The sequence below is a fragment of the Hippocampus bargibanti genome, linkage group LG01, assembly GCF_051943395.1.
Source record: "Hippocampus bargibanti isolate YZ-2025 linkage group LG01, ASM5194339v1, whole genome shotgun sequence".
Taxonomy (NCBI): Eukaryota; Metazoa; Chordata; class Actinopteri; order Syngnathiformes; family Syngnathidae; genus Hippocampus; species Hippocampus bargibanti.
Window position 1 is genome coordinate 9,188,863 of NC_142734.1, and position 13,448 is coordinate 9,202,310.

At 40.6% G+C, this 13,448-nt stretch overlaps 2 protein-coding genes across 2 annotated transcripts in view; both read left to right on the plus strand.

The window, feature by feature from the left end:
• Positions 1-3,047, plus strand: part of bmp7b (bone morphogenetic protein 7b) — a 37,197-nt gene extending 34,150 nt beyond the window's left edge. Inside the window, exons 6-7 of the mRNA XM_088994740.1 lie at positions 24-134; positions 2,575-3,047. Of these exons, the coding sequence (XP_088850866.1) occupies positions 24-134; positions 2,575-2,724 (261 nt within the window). The 3' untranslated portion in view covers positions 2,725-3,047. The remainder of the gene's footprint in view (positions 1-23; positions 135-2,574) is intronic.
• Positions 3,048-3,812: 765 nt separating this feature from the next.
• irf10 (interferon regulatory factor 10) lies at positions 3,813-13,338 on the plus strand. The gene is made up of 8 exons (XM_088994725.1): positions 3,813-5,225; positions 6,680-6,875; positions 6,961-7,037; positions 7,335-7,386; positions 8,901-9,002; positions 9,074-9,460; positions 9,604-9,722; positions 11,888-13,338. Exons 1-8 carry the CDS (start codon positions 4,881-4,883, stop codon positions 12,002-12,004), a joined length of 1,395 nt encoding a protein of 464 aa, XP_088850851.1. The 5' UTR covers positions 3,813-4,880; the 3' UTR covers positions 12,005-13,338.
• Positions 13,339-13,448: the final 110 nt, after the last annotated feature.

Below are 13,448 nucleotides of genomic sequence, written 5' to 3' on the forward strand. Positions count from 1 at the left end.
GCAAATATATATCCCATGCCCAGGATTGGATCATCGCTCCTGAAGGTTACGCAGCGTACTACTGCGAGGGCGAGTGCGCCTTCCCCCTCAATTCGTACATGAACGCCACAAACCACGCCATTGTGCAAACGCTCGTGAGTAATCTTAAAACCTTTTTCTAATCTAATCGACCCGTCGCCTTTCAAGACAATACAATGCATCTTCAGGGATGCCCTTGCACCTTTTACGCATATTTTCAACTTTGTAACTCCACTGTGCTAGCACTGTCGTATGTTTATTACGATTAACCCATATTGCTACATGATCTGCGCCATATATGACGTACTTCTGTTAAAATAACAAAATAAAAACATTTAATTGAAAAGCAATTGCAGACTGTTCGTTTTCCTTCAGAGGTTTTAACTTTCGTCGTCTGCCATCTGGCCTTACCGATATCAAGCCTCGCGTTGCATTTGTTTTGGTGGGTTTCAAAATCGTGGTCGAGAATATCAGGCTTTCATCTGCTGCAAACTTCTGAAAGAGACAATCGAATACAGAGATACCTCAGTTTATGAACTTAATTGGTTCCCAGAAAGTGTGTGAAAGGCGAAAAATTCATCTTCCAAATATTTATTTCGCATAGGAAACCATTAAAATGAGAATAATCGGTTCCCAGGTCCCCATAAAACATAATTTTCTACTAAATAAGTCTTAAAACTACACAAAATATACCTTATTTTATGTGTATAATAAATGTGCTATTGTATTGTAATTAAAGAAATAAACTGTACTGCATAATAAAGTTGTTTTATTTACCTTTGTGAAGGTCGTTGCTGTAGTTGCCTCTTGATGATATCCAAGTGAAGTTGCCGTGCTTTCTCTGCGATAATACCCTCACTCACACTGTCCCCTGCTAGCTGCTTTTCGGTAATCCAAATTAACAGAAGTTTTTCAACCTCTTCTATTGCCTGAGACGGTTGCTTAGACAACACGGAAACATCTTTAGCCACACACACACCCTTCATACCTTTCTTGTTCTTTAGGATGCCAGCAATGGTCGACTTAACGTAATGGTACTGGGAGGCTAAGTCACACAAACGTATACTTCGTTCGTGTTTTTTGATGATCTCCTTCTGCTTGACCGTAATTTTAAACCTATTCGGCTTAACACTTGCCTGTGGTGGGGTCTTTTTCGGTCCCATAATAGTAAAAGTACTCCACTCGTTAACAAACCACATCCGCACTCAAAAAAGGGGGTGACAAAAGCTAATCCGCCGGCCACTGTGGCGCTGGTCGACCATGTGGTTTGGTGTTCATCCGCCAAAAACTAGTCTGCCAGCCACCGTGGCGCTGTGTGGTTTGTTTCGTCCGCCGAAAACTAGTTTGTCAGCCAAGACTATATGCTTGCGAATTTAATGTTCGTGAGGCGATACGTATCGTTCGTGAGCTGAAGCGTTCGTATGCGGAGGTATCACTGTATTTATTTACCCATGGTGCATAGCATTATTTACATCAATCTTTGCGGATGGTTGCAGGATGGAGCGTGAGAAAAGGAGTAAAACTCTAAAAGACATTAAAAACAGTCAGCAAACAAGCATATTCTCGTTTTTATGAAACAATTGAATGAGTCTGCGGAGCGTCGTGACAATTCGTTGCAGCAAACTGGTGTTAATGATTTAAATTTAGTGGCTGTATGTGAAACATTTCAGAGCTGTTGCTGCACAGTGGAAATGTTCAAAGCAAAGAAATTTAATTAAAACCAGATTCTTTTCTTACAGACAGTGTATTGTAGGTGTTCAAATACCTGACATTTTTCGGCGTATACTTCCACCTTCATCAGAGTGTCCATCTTCGACACTCTTATGAAGGCGGAATCATACGCCGAAACATGTTAGGTATTTGAAGACCTACAATACACTGTCTGTAAGAAAAGAATCTGGTTTTAATTAGATATCAAGTAGACAGGATGAATTTAGTACAACTAGCAAAGAAATTTGTTGAATTAGACACTAGTAAGAAATATTGTGCTGTCTGTTTCTGTTTGTCTTCTCTGTAATACCGGTGTAGAATCTCAAAATAGCACAGGATTCATTGTGTAGTAACTAAAGAAAATTAAAAATGTTGGTTTCTTTTATGTATGAATAAATTATTTGACTTAAATTAAAATTGTTTGTTGATATATTAGAAACATAGATTTTAGTGAAATAATGTTTTTTCATTTGCAATTTAGAAGTGTAATGCTCCAATGAATCTATTTGTTTGTTTCAATCGGTTTTGTATACTTGGGGAATACAGTCAAATCGAGCCCATGCATTTTAGAATTTGTCCCCCTTTTCAGACCCGAGGGGGCCAAGCAGGCCTCTTTTTTAAATTTCCCATCTGCATCCCTGCATCTTTATTGATAAAGCGCTTTGACAACTACTGCAGCTGAAACAAAGCGCTTAAAAAATGAAAAATTAACAGAACCAATAACATTCAACATTGACTATAATCTCATTCACTGTTCGTACGTATGCCTTTATGTTAGAAGCAGTCATAGATGTAGCAAATCCTAAATGACCATGCACCTCTTTTTTCTGCTTTTGGCACACGCAGGTTCACTTCATCAACCCGGACACAGTTCCCAAGCCTTGCTGTGCTCCCACGCAGCTCCACGCCATCTCAGTGTTGTACTTTGACGACAGCTCCAATGTCATCCTCAAAAAGTACCGCAACATGGTGGTCAGAGCTTGTGGCTGCCACTAGATGCGGATCACCTTGTCACATACTAACGCGAGTGCACACACACACACATGAACTCATGTCGTCAGACACAATCCTGATTTGTTTTGGCACATGTGGTTCAAGACAACTTCCTGCATGCAAAAAGCTCGCGTTTCGTCGACAGGGTTGTCTCCAAGTAAACACTGTTGTGTGGCTGAAATGGAATTTTAAATTATACACAAGCACGCGCGCGCGCACACACACACACACACACACACACACACACACACACACACACACACACACACACACACACACACACACACACACACACACACACACACACACACACACACACACACAAACATTTGTGCTCTCTACTGTGTATACAATACATTTTAAGCCGTGTAGTCATTCAACATCAACAATCTTGTTTGTTTTCGGTTGTGTTAGTAGCTTCTTTTGCTGTAGATGTTTATTTCCTACAAGAGAACCTGGATGCAACTTTGGACTTAAGGAACTCTATAAATGAATTGTAAATAATGTTCTCATACCAAGCAAATAGTGTATTTATTTCTTGAGATGTCAGTCCGGTTTGTTTGTTTGTGATGCTGACAGCTTTGTTTCTCACGCAAAGCCCTAAACCTAAAATGGCCCGGGGATTGACTGACCAGGGTGGATCCTGCCTCTCGTCTAAAGTCAACTGGGCTAAGCGCCAGCTCACCCACCACACTAATGAGGGCAGTGGTATAGAGAATGGTTGGATACAAAAGCATAAAATGACTCTGACAGGACTATATGCACACTTGTCATGGAAAATGTGACTATTTAATTAGTGGAATGTGATACACAAACTTGAAATCTGTTTTCACAAAATGAGGGAGGGGACTTGTGCAGAGTCGGGGCTTTGTCCGAGCACCATTTTGTGCTCCTGACATGTTCAGGTTCTCTGCTGTAATAAAAGCTGTCATATTCAAGGTGGTGTATTTGTTTGGAAGCTATCAACGATGGGTCACAGTGCCCCAGACTGCTAAAAAACATCACTGAGGCGCTAAATCTTTTTTTTGCAGTTTGCATGACGTCAATGTGCTTGTGTGGACTTTCTCCGACTACTCCGGTTTCCTCCCACTTTCCAAAAACATGCGTGGCAGGTTGAAACTAAATCGTCTCTAGGTGTGATTGTGAGTGCGAATGTTTAATCATCTATGACTCTATGTGCACCCGACGATTAGATGCCAACCACTTCAGTGTGCAACGCAATTACTGCCCCAAGACAGCTGGGATAGGTTTCAGCACACCCGCTGTCCTCGTGAGGATAAGTGAATTAGAAAATGGATGAATGGATACATTTTGGGTAATGATCATAAATTAAATAATTTTAGATTGTGTACCTAATAATATTACAGGTGATGATTTCATTACTCTTTGTGCTGCAGTATGATTTTGTGACTTTATTATATATATATATATATATAGAGAGAGAGAGAGAGAGAGAGAGAGAGAGAGAGAGAGAGAGAGAGAGAGAGAGAGAGAGAGAGAGAGAGAGAGAGAGAGAGAGAGAGAGAGAGAGAGAGAGAGAGAGAGAGAGAGAGAGAGAGAGAGAGAGAGAGAGAGAGAGAGAGACTGCACAACTGTCCATGATTGTATGGTACTGCTGTGTTTATTATTTTGCTTTATGTTGACTATTATGTGAAACACTGTTACAGCTGCAACTGTTGTGAAAGCGCTATATAATTTAGGATGTACAGTATTGTATTGTATAGGCAAGCAAATACAATCACACTGCCCTCTAATGGCCAAAAAACACTGCCTATTTTTGTTGAATTATGACAATTCGAATCTGAGGGGGCTTCCATATTATTATTATTATTATTATTATTATTATTATTTTGTTTATTGTCTTTATTATTATGTTGTCATTATTATTATGTTGAATGTTTATACTTCCAATCATATCTTTCAATCTCACCCGTTCCGCACAATGCCCTTATTTATTTTCTTCGTGCGTGCGTGTCCAATGTTTTTTGCAAATAATAATCCTGCAACGAATACTAGAGAGTCAATTGCTAAACGGCAATTTGATCGAAGTCGTTGAAGTAAAGCACTTTCGTTTCTTTATATGTGACCTTTGCCTGAGTTGTAATCCTCGTATATGTCTGATGGTTTGAGGTTGTTTGTGTGACTTGGAAACCGAAAGTATGCAGCGCGCAGGTCAAACTTTCGCTTTCGGTACCCAAACACCTCGTGAAGTGCTGTACACGCGCCCCGGCCTCTGTCATTACTTCTTTTGTCGTCAACTTGGACTCGAGTTGCAATACGGCTTTGCCACAGGGGCAATTAGTTGGACTGAGGCCGAGAAGAGACCGATGAAGATGCAGGAAGGGTCTAGGACGCACTTGAAAGAGTGGCTCGTCGCGCAGGTAGACAGCGGCGACTATCAGGGTCTTTGTTGGGAAGACCGGGACAAAACCATGTTCAGGATTCCTTGGAAGCACGCAGCCAAGAAGGACTACAGGCAAACGGACGACGCTGCTCTTTTCAAGGTCATCTTTCGGCGACTTTGACATTGAGAATTGCCGCAAGACCAGACGCTCGTTTGCTTCCTTTAATAGTTCGTCTGCTTCCGTTTTGATTTGCTGACAATCGAAATGTACAGAATTGTCTCAGAATCATATCGTCATTTTTACTGCATATAAACAGCAGGAACTACAGTATAAATAACTTTGAAAGTACATGTAAATATTCAGAAGATTTTGAAATATTGTATTTCACAGTTGTATAATTTACATTCAATCATAATATCTTAATTATGATAATATATCATGAGCGGCCCTGTGGTCGATAGGGTCATCGGCTAAGTCGTGCATCGTCCTCACAGTACAGAGGTTCGAGGTTCGATTTCCCTGTATGGAGATTGAATGTTCTCCCACATTCCAAAAACATGCATGACAGGTTTATGAGGAACTCTAAAATTTCCCTCCGTGTGGGTGTGAGTCCAAATAGTTGTTTGTCAATGTGTGCCATGCAATTATCTGTCAACCCGTTCAGGGTGTCCCCTGCTTACTGCCCAAAGAGAGCTGGGATATGCTCCTGTACCAACACAACCCCTATGAGAATAAAGCCGATCGGAAAATGCACAGATGGATGGTTAAAAACATTTATAATCATAAAATGTAATAAAAGACTAGATTTAATCAACTACTGTTTATAGAGAGCACTTTCAAACAGAAAAAGCTACATACAAACTGCCGTAAACGGACAACTATCATATCCAATCATATACGGCAGTCATTCAATGTTAAGCACTTTCTGCACCCTCTGTTGTATGAATCAGTTCTAGATGAAAGGAGTAGATCAAACTGTCCTTTTCACCAGTGGATCAGGGAAGTCACGGTGAAATGTGCACATCTGCTACAAGCTAAATATTGAAAGCAAACATGAAGCTGTATCATCCATTGACGAAAAGAGATTGTCTCACATCTCCTGTCCCACGTAAATGCGCTTCAATTCAAGCTGTGACAGTTCCACATACACATCAAATTTTAGCCTGCAATTTGTTGATGTAACGGATCGTCCCACAAACACATATTTACCAACAGTGTTGTCCTGCAGGGTATCAATTCTTCAATCAGTGTTATGAAAGTAAGCACTATTCATACATTGCAGACACATACACATGTAATGTATGTATGTATGTATGTATGTATGTATGTATGTATGTATGTATGTATGTATGTATGTATGTATGTATGTATGTATGTATGTATGTATGTATGTGAGCCTACTGAAAAAAAAATATATATAATAAATAATTGTTCTTGGCAAGACCCCCAATTGCTCCTCATGGTCTGCCATCAATAGTTTAAAGTGATTTTCGGACCAAGGGTAGAAACACGCGATATAAGGGGCAACCCATGAATCATTTGAGAACTTTTGAAATTCAGTCAAGACCCCAAATTCAGTTGTTGAACATGCAAATGAATGTTTGTGTGTTCAGGCCTGGACCTTGCACAAGGGCAAACACAGGGAGGGACGAGACAAGGACAATCCCACTTTGTGGAAGACTCGTTTGCGCTGCGCACTGAACAAGAGCACAGACTTCCAAGTTGTCCATGAGCTTAGCCAGCTGGACAGCTCCGAGCCTTATAAAGTGTACCGAATTCAGCGAGGCAATGCAAATGCTTGCCAAAGTGGTAAGTAGAATATTTTGAATCGCAGTGTTTGGAATCATATCTTCATGAGCTTCATGAGGAGCAAATCCTTATTGTTTCTTCACAGAGTCTCCACACACAAAGGACCACATAATCAGCAAAGTTAAGACATCGCCAAAGAGCCCTGATTTCCAAGACAAACAGGTTAGTCTAGATAAAAACATCAACAACCCCCCACAAATAACTTGCACCATATGGCAGCAACATCTGTATCAACAAAACAAAAGCCCTATTTGGAATGATGCGGTAGGGGCATTTCAATCAGGCCTCATTTTTGGTCAGACAACCAAGAAGAAAAAAAAATATGAATATAATATTGAACCATGATATCCAGTGTAATTAGATATATGCTGTAAAGGCACATCTTCCTTGTCATTTCTCTGCTGGAGTGATATTAATGGCCTTACCTCAACCTGTGCCTCGTTGTTTGTTGTCAAAAAGGAATGTTTTCAAGCTTACAAAGAAGAGCCAGAAGAAGACCAAAGAAAACCCGGTAAGATCCTAATTTTTGCGACATAAAGAGACACACAGCTCCACAGCGTTGAGTTGTTTATTAATAAGTGGACAAAATAAAAGGGTTCACAACGTGAATATCCAACTCACCAGAATATGTCCACCATTTTTTAAAATCCAGTTTGTTAGGATTTGCAAGGTGGTGATGGTGGCCCCCAAAAAAGCAAACAGGGGGAGGAACAGGGTGTATTTGACAAATTGTATTAAATAAAGTCACCAGTAACAAAATCTCGAACAACAAATTCATCAAAACAGAAATGTCCAAAGTAGTAAATAAAACCATGAGTAAAACATGACAAGACGAAACAAACCTGACAGGGTGAAACAAACAATGACCCGACACTGAATGGTCATGCCAGGAGTCCTTTTCACTGCCACTGATTAAAACGACCAACACCTGTGCAGCTACAGTGCCACCCGTTGGTTGCAAACCGAAACGTGACACAGTTGTCATGTTTCAAACCGGTCTTTGAAAGTGCGAATTTGTGTGTGCGTGCGCATATGTGAAAGTGAAAGATTTACTCAGCTGCCGGCATCCAGGTCAGTATGCATTACAAATTGGAATCTGTTCTTCATTGACTCTTACCGATGCACAACATCTTAGCATATTTTTCAAATATGAGAGACACACAAATTAAGAGGTCAGACTAAACACACGTTTTCTGACTGGGTTATATTGTGTGGAGTGCACAAGAAACTACACGCACATGCACACACACATCCGCCACATATTGGGCCACATACCAGATGTCTGTTGTAGTGACAGGACTGAGCTATTACGATTGGCAGGAAAACTTCACAGGGCGGAAAACGAGAAGTTGTCAAACTTTGAAGAAGCTCGGATAATTGTTATCTTAACAGGAAACAATCAAATCAGAATCAGAATCATCTTTATCGCCAAGTATGTAGAACACACAAGGAATTTGTTTCCGGTCGAACACGCTGCACTAGGATCATCATCAAATGTTTATGGATTTGGTAAGAAAGTTCCTTATCCATAACAAATAATGTATCTCTGTCCATCTATGTCGGGAATGTATACTGACAAAAAAATAATCTTCTATTAGATGGCAAAAAGTATGAAATGGACACTTTACGCTTCTTTTTTATACCTGTCAATCTGAACTAATATCTGTCCTTATAAATGATTACAATTCCCGTATAAAAGTTATAGTACGCCATACATTATTTGAAATGATCTAAAATCGCTAACACAAGCGGAAATTCCCACAGCTTCCCGCGCATGTGCACGTTACACTTTTTATCAATCCGATTGTACACAGCGATAAAAAAAAAATATATGATTGAAGATTACTTTTGCCGGTTTGGGGAAAATATATAAATTGACAGGCATGCTTTTTGTGACCACTTTGTTTAGTGGTGTGCTGTGGGATTTTTCAAACTTTAAAAATGTGCCTTGCCTCATCATTGAGCTAGAGAGAGCTACGCAGTTCACGCAAAGTGCTGATTCTTGATTTTTTCCTCCACCCTTAGATGATCAAATGATGAAACAAAAGTGTTCTGAGCTGACAAGGAGAACAAGTCCCTCACAGCATTCTGCATTAAGGGCTTGCACCGCTCTAAATGCCATATCAGGTAAGATGGCGGAGGGGGGTTAAATACCGTACATATCACCGAACAGCCGTCTAATTTGCATGCGTTCACAGATTTTCGAATGCAGGTGACACTGTTTTATCAAGGTCAAAGCGTGGTGAGGTGTACCACCAAGAGTCCCGACGGGTGCTTCATCCTGCAGGGTCGTGTCCCTTTAGGAAGCGAACGTATATACGGCCGCTGCACCACAGAACGGCTCCACTTCCCTCCCCCAAATCCCAAACACATGTCGTCATGCACAGCGGACGCAATAACCCGACTTCTCTGCCATCTGGAAAGTGGCGTACTCTTATGGGCTGCTCCTGATGGGCTGTTCATCAAGCGGTTCTGCCAGGGCAGAGTGTACTGGAGTGGCCCCCTGGCACCCCACATGGACAGGCCAAATAAATTGGAACGGGAGAAGACCTTCAAATTGCTGGACACGTCCACCTTTCTCAATGGTGAGTGACTGTGGTTTGTTTTGTTAGTTTGAAACAATTGCTGAACACCATGTTGACAAAACATCAGCCATTGTGAATCACACTTTCGCAAGTAACATCAATTGTTGAATTGTTGTATAAGAGAAATCCAAACATGTGCACAGATCTGAAGAGCTGTTTACAAGGAAATGGAGCACCACCCAATTGCACAATTGAACTCTGCTTTGGGGAAGAGTACCCAGACCCATCAATCCCGAAAACCAAAAAGCTTGTCATGGTACAGGTGGGTCAAAATTCTGAGGTCATGATTTGACTAATTATTGAAGAAAACCTCACCTCTGTATTATATATGGGGCCCCTTAAAGGACAACCGACACATTTTTTGTTTCCTAACTGACATCAGACAAACATTTTATAGCATCCAAAATATCCAAAATACTCAGGCTGATATTTTTAGTCAAATGTAAAACACCAATAAAAATGACTTAAAGTGTGCTAAAACTATAACAAAATGAGCTGCGAATTGGGGATTTTCAGAAAGACGTCTTGCCTTGTTCGAGAATCAAAACAATGGCTTCAGATTCGGAGAGATGCTTTTTTGTTACTCATCCAGTTATGAATATGATTCAAATAGTTCTGAAGAGGAAAGCAGAAATGTTTGCAATCGATTAAAGAAGTCCTCCCGTATCAATTCGAGCTGTCAGGACACCAACGTAGCGTCGCATAAAATGCACAAGATGGCACCCAAGCTCCGTTGGAAATGGGCTGATTTGTCTGCTGGGGATTTGTGTCAGCTAGTATCAAATAGTAGTCTTGGTGCAACACACAACGATTCACCATCACATTATTTATGTGTTTTCCTTCTAATTTCGCCATCAACACGGATCAACACGAAGTTTTCAGACCAAACAAAGTACCCAAAATGCATTGTGTGTTGCTTTCTCGGTCAGTGACGATACCTACCGTGACGTCACGGTCGGTATCGTCACCAACTCAAAAACAAAACTTCCTGAATATTCAGTACCAGTCTTAAAACGTAAAATATAGCTATATGTGGTGGAATCTTTGTAAAATACGCTCAGTAGAAGTCATTTTAAGTGGTTTTACAAATTATGGACACAACTTGTCCGGAGGCGTCGGTAGTCCTTTAAGTGACATGGACAGGAGAAAAAAAAATGTTGCCTTCTCTCCCAAATATTGCAAGATGAAGCAGTGTTTTTTTTTGCGAGGGAGCATATTTTTAAAATTTGCATTTATGTACTTTCATCTTCTAAACCACAGGTGTCAAAGTCAAGGCCCGGGGGCCAAATCCGGCCCACCACATCATTTATTTCGGCCCGCGAAAGCAAATCAACCTTGTGAAATTCCATGATGCTTGCTAAAATCCTAACCAAAATTTCATATTTTTGGATGTAAACCAGACTATCAGTCATTATTCTTGACTTCAGATTTGAAAACTAGTTCTTCATTAATTTGTTGTGCGCTCTATATATAATATGTGGATGGGATTAAACATTCTAATGGCTTCCCCAAATTCATAACGGCCCTCCAGAGGAAAACATAACCACAATGTGGCCCGTGGCAAAAAAAAAAAAAGACTTTTGACACCCCTGTTCTAAACGAAAGCAACAAAGATGAAGCATTTTCACTGGCGGACAGTTTGATTGAGTTTCACTTTGAAATGGACATCAATCAAACCAGTTATGGATCTTGAGCACAGTCTCTAAATAAGCGAAAGACACATGAACTCATTCATTGCCATTCCCAAATTTATTCGTGAATGGAAAAGCATGACGTCGAGCGCCATTCCCGAATTTGTTGTGCTTTCCTTTTTTCTTGCGGGGGGTGCCGATAAAGCGTCAGACTTCTGGCAATGTTTTTCCCTCCCACGACAGGGCAGCATTTGCCTTTTGTCCATGCTAGCGATTTGTTACAGTTTCAGCTGTTAAAGCACTATATAAATCAATCTGTATGTAATGTATTGTATTTTGTACAACTGCCCCTATTTCAAGCTCAAATAACTCCAGACCCATATAACTTAGGAATTAACTCTTTTTTTCTGATGAAAGAGAGTCTAAGTTTTTTTTAACACTGTATTGAATGTTTATGTAGTCATAAAAGTCATTTTTGTGGGTCCTGCAATTTGAGTGAAAATGACAAAAACCCTGGCACATTTTGCATACCGTCTGAGTGAGTTAAGCTAACCGTCATCTCTCAAACAGCTGGGCGACAATATCCAAGCTTACCCGGAAGTACATAAACGTACATTAAAATGTACTCTTGTAGAACTCCCATGTCACCTTAGGGCTCCTACTACTATACCGTAGCATACATAATTTACACTGAGACAAATGCTGTGACTAGAAATCAGTTGTAGTATCCTGCAAGTACCAGTAGAGTGTGGTGCAACTTCAATTTTATACAACACTAACCTCCTGCCCGGTCCAGGTGGTACCCGTGTTTGCAGTGGAACTGCTGCAGAAGTGTCACCTGCAGGAGATGAAGGAAAATCCAGACAGTCCTGTCACTAGTCAAGAAAATCATCCTGCAGTGGGGTCAACATAAACCCGAAAAAGGTTGCTTCTCTATCATGCAAGACATTGCCACCAAAAGTTTATTCAGGGAAATAATTGATTTGGGATTTCAATGTATGTTATTTTTTCCAGCACATTGAACCCTGTCAACTTATTGCTTTCATATTTAACCAAAATGTTGAAAATTATGTGAGAAACATTATCATCATGCATTTTCCAAAGGCAACTACAGATGGGAAATTGTGACCATATATACACAGTTCTTCTTTTCCTTTGGGCTTTTCCCTTGACGGGGTCGCCACAGCAAATCAGTGTCCTCCATCTTTAGAGGTTTGATCCGCATGTTTGTTTTGGCCAAGCTTTTACGTCGGATGCCCTTCCTGACACAACCCTCTGTATTTATCCGGGCTTGGGATCGGCACAAGAAGACTTATGTCCCTTTGTGGCTACAGAACAAGCAATTCGCTCAGTAAAAGGCTCCCAAACACAAAATGGTCATCGGCACAGCAACATTCAAAAAAGCAAAAACTATACTCACCATTTGATGACAATGCTCTGATCTTACCGTGAAATGTGCATCTCTTGCCGTGCATGTTTTTCGAATGTGCGACGGAACCCTAGTGGGGGGGGGGGTGGAGTGGGATTTTAACTCACGGCCTCGCACTGTGAAGTGGCTAACCACTCGATGACCGAGCCGTCCACATTCAAAGTTGCCGAGGTTAAAAGATGACTGCCGGAAGTCTCCACCCGACCCGACACCCACTAAGTATTATTGTTGCGTACCGCAATAATTGTTTTTTTACAGATTTGAGTAAATCCTTGGAATAAATCACAAGTACGAAGAATATTTTTTCCCCATTTATTTCCAGCGAACATCATGTAACAGATTCACAAGTTTAAAAAATATACATTTCGTAGCTATGACATTGAGAAGGAATAATTAACAGGGAGTTTAGTCACAAAACCTAAAGTGAAAGAGTGTGCTGAATCAGAGGAGATACCCGTATCAGAGTTGAAAATACTTTCATCATTTTCCCTGCTTTCAGACATACTGTATACAGTACATAAAAATGACATGGATATGAATAAAGCATCATGTTCCAGCGTGTTATTAGCACCATTACTCTCCCGTCTCACTGCACACTTTCCACTATTCAGCTTTTAATGGAAAAAAACTGTGCAGACTATGGTCCATATCTGTCCATGTGGGCACAATAATCTCATACACAGTTTTTATTAGTGTTCTCCCATCTCTTCTTCAAGATCATGTTAAGAACAAATTGGAGAGTAATGCCTTGACAAACAACTTGGTGGTGATAAGATCTAAAAAAGGCAAAGAGTCGCTCACGCTCTTACATTCATCTTGCCTGCCCAGACCAACGCGGACACAATAGTTGAGAAGCAGGAAAGAGACGAACATAACTGAGAAAGCAAGAAAGAGTCGAACGTATCTGGACAAAGTTGCATTAAATCTG

Coding starts and splice junctions, on each gene's coding strand:
- irf10 (XM_088994725.1), top strand. CDS start 4,881: ATGCAGCGCGCAGGTCAAACTTTCGCTTTCGGTACCCAAACACCTCGT. Junction 7,038..7,334: donor CTGATTTCCAAGACAAACAG/GTTAGTCTAGAT, acceptor GTTGTCAAAAAG/GAATGTTTTCAAGCTTACAA. Junction 9,723..11,887: donor AAAAGCTTGTCATGGTACAG/GTGGGTCAAAAT, acceptor TGCCCGGTCCAG/GTGGTACCCGTGTTTGCAGT.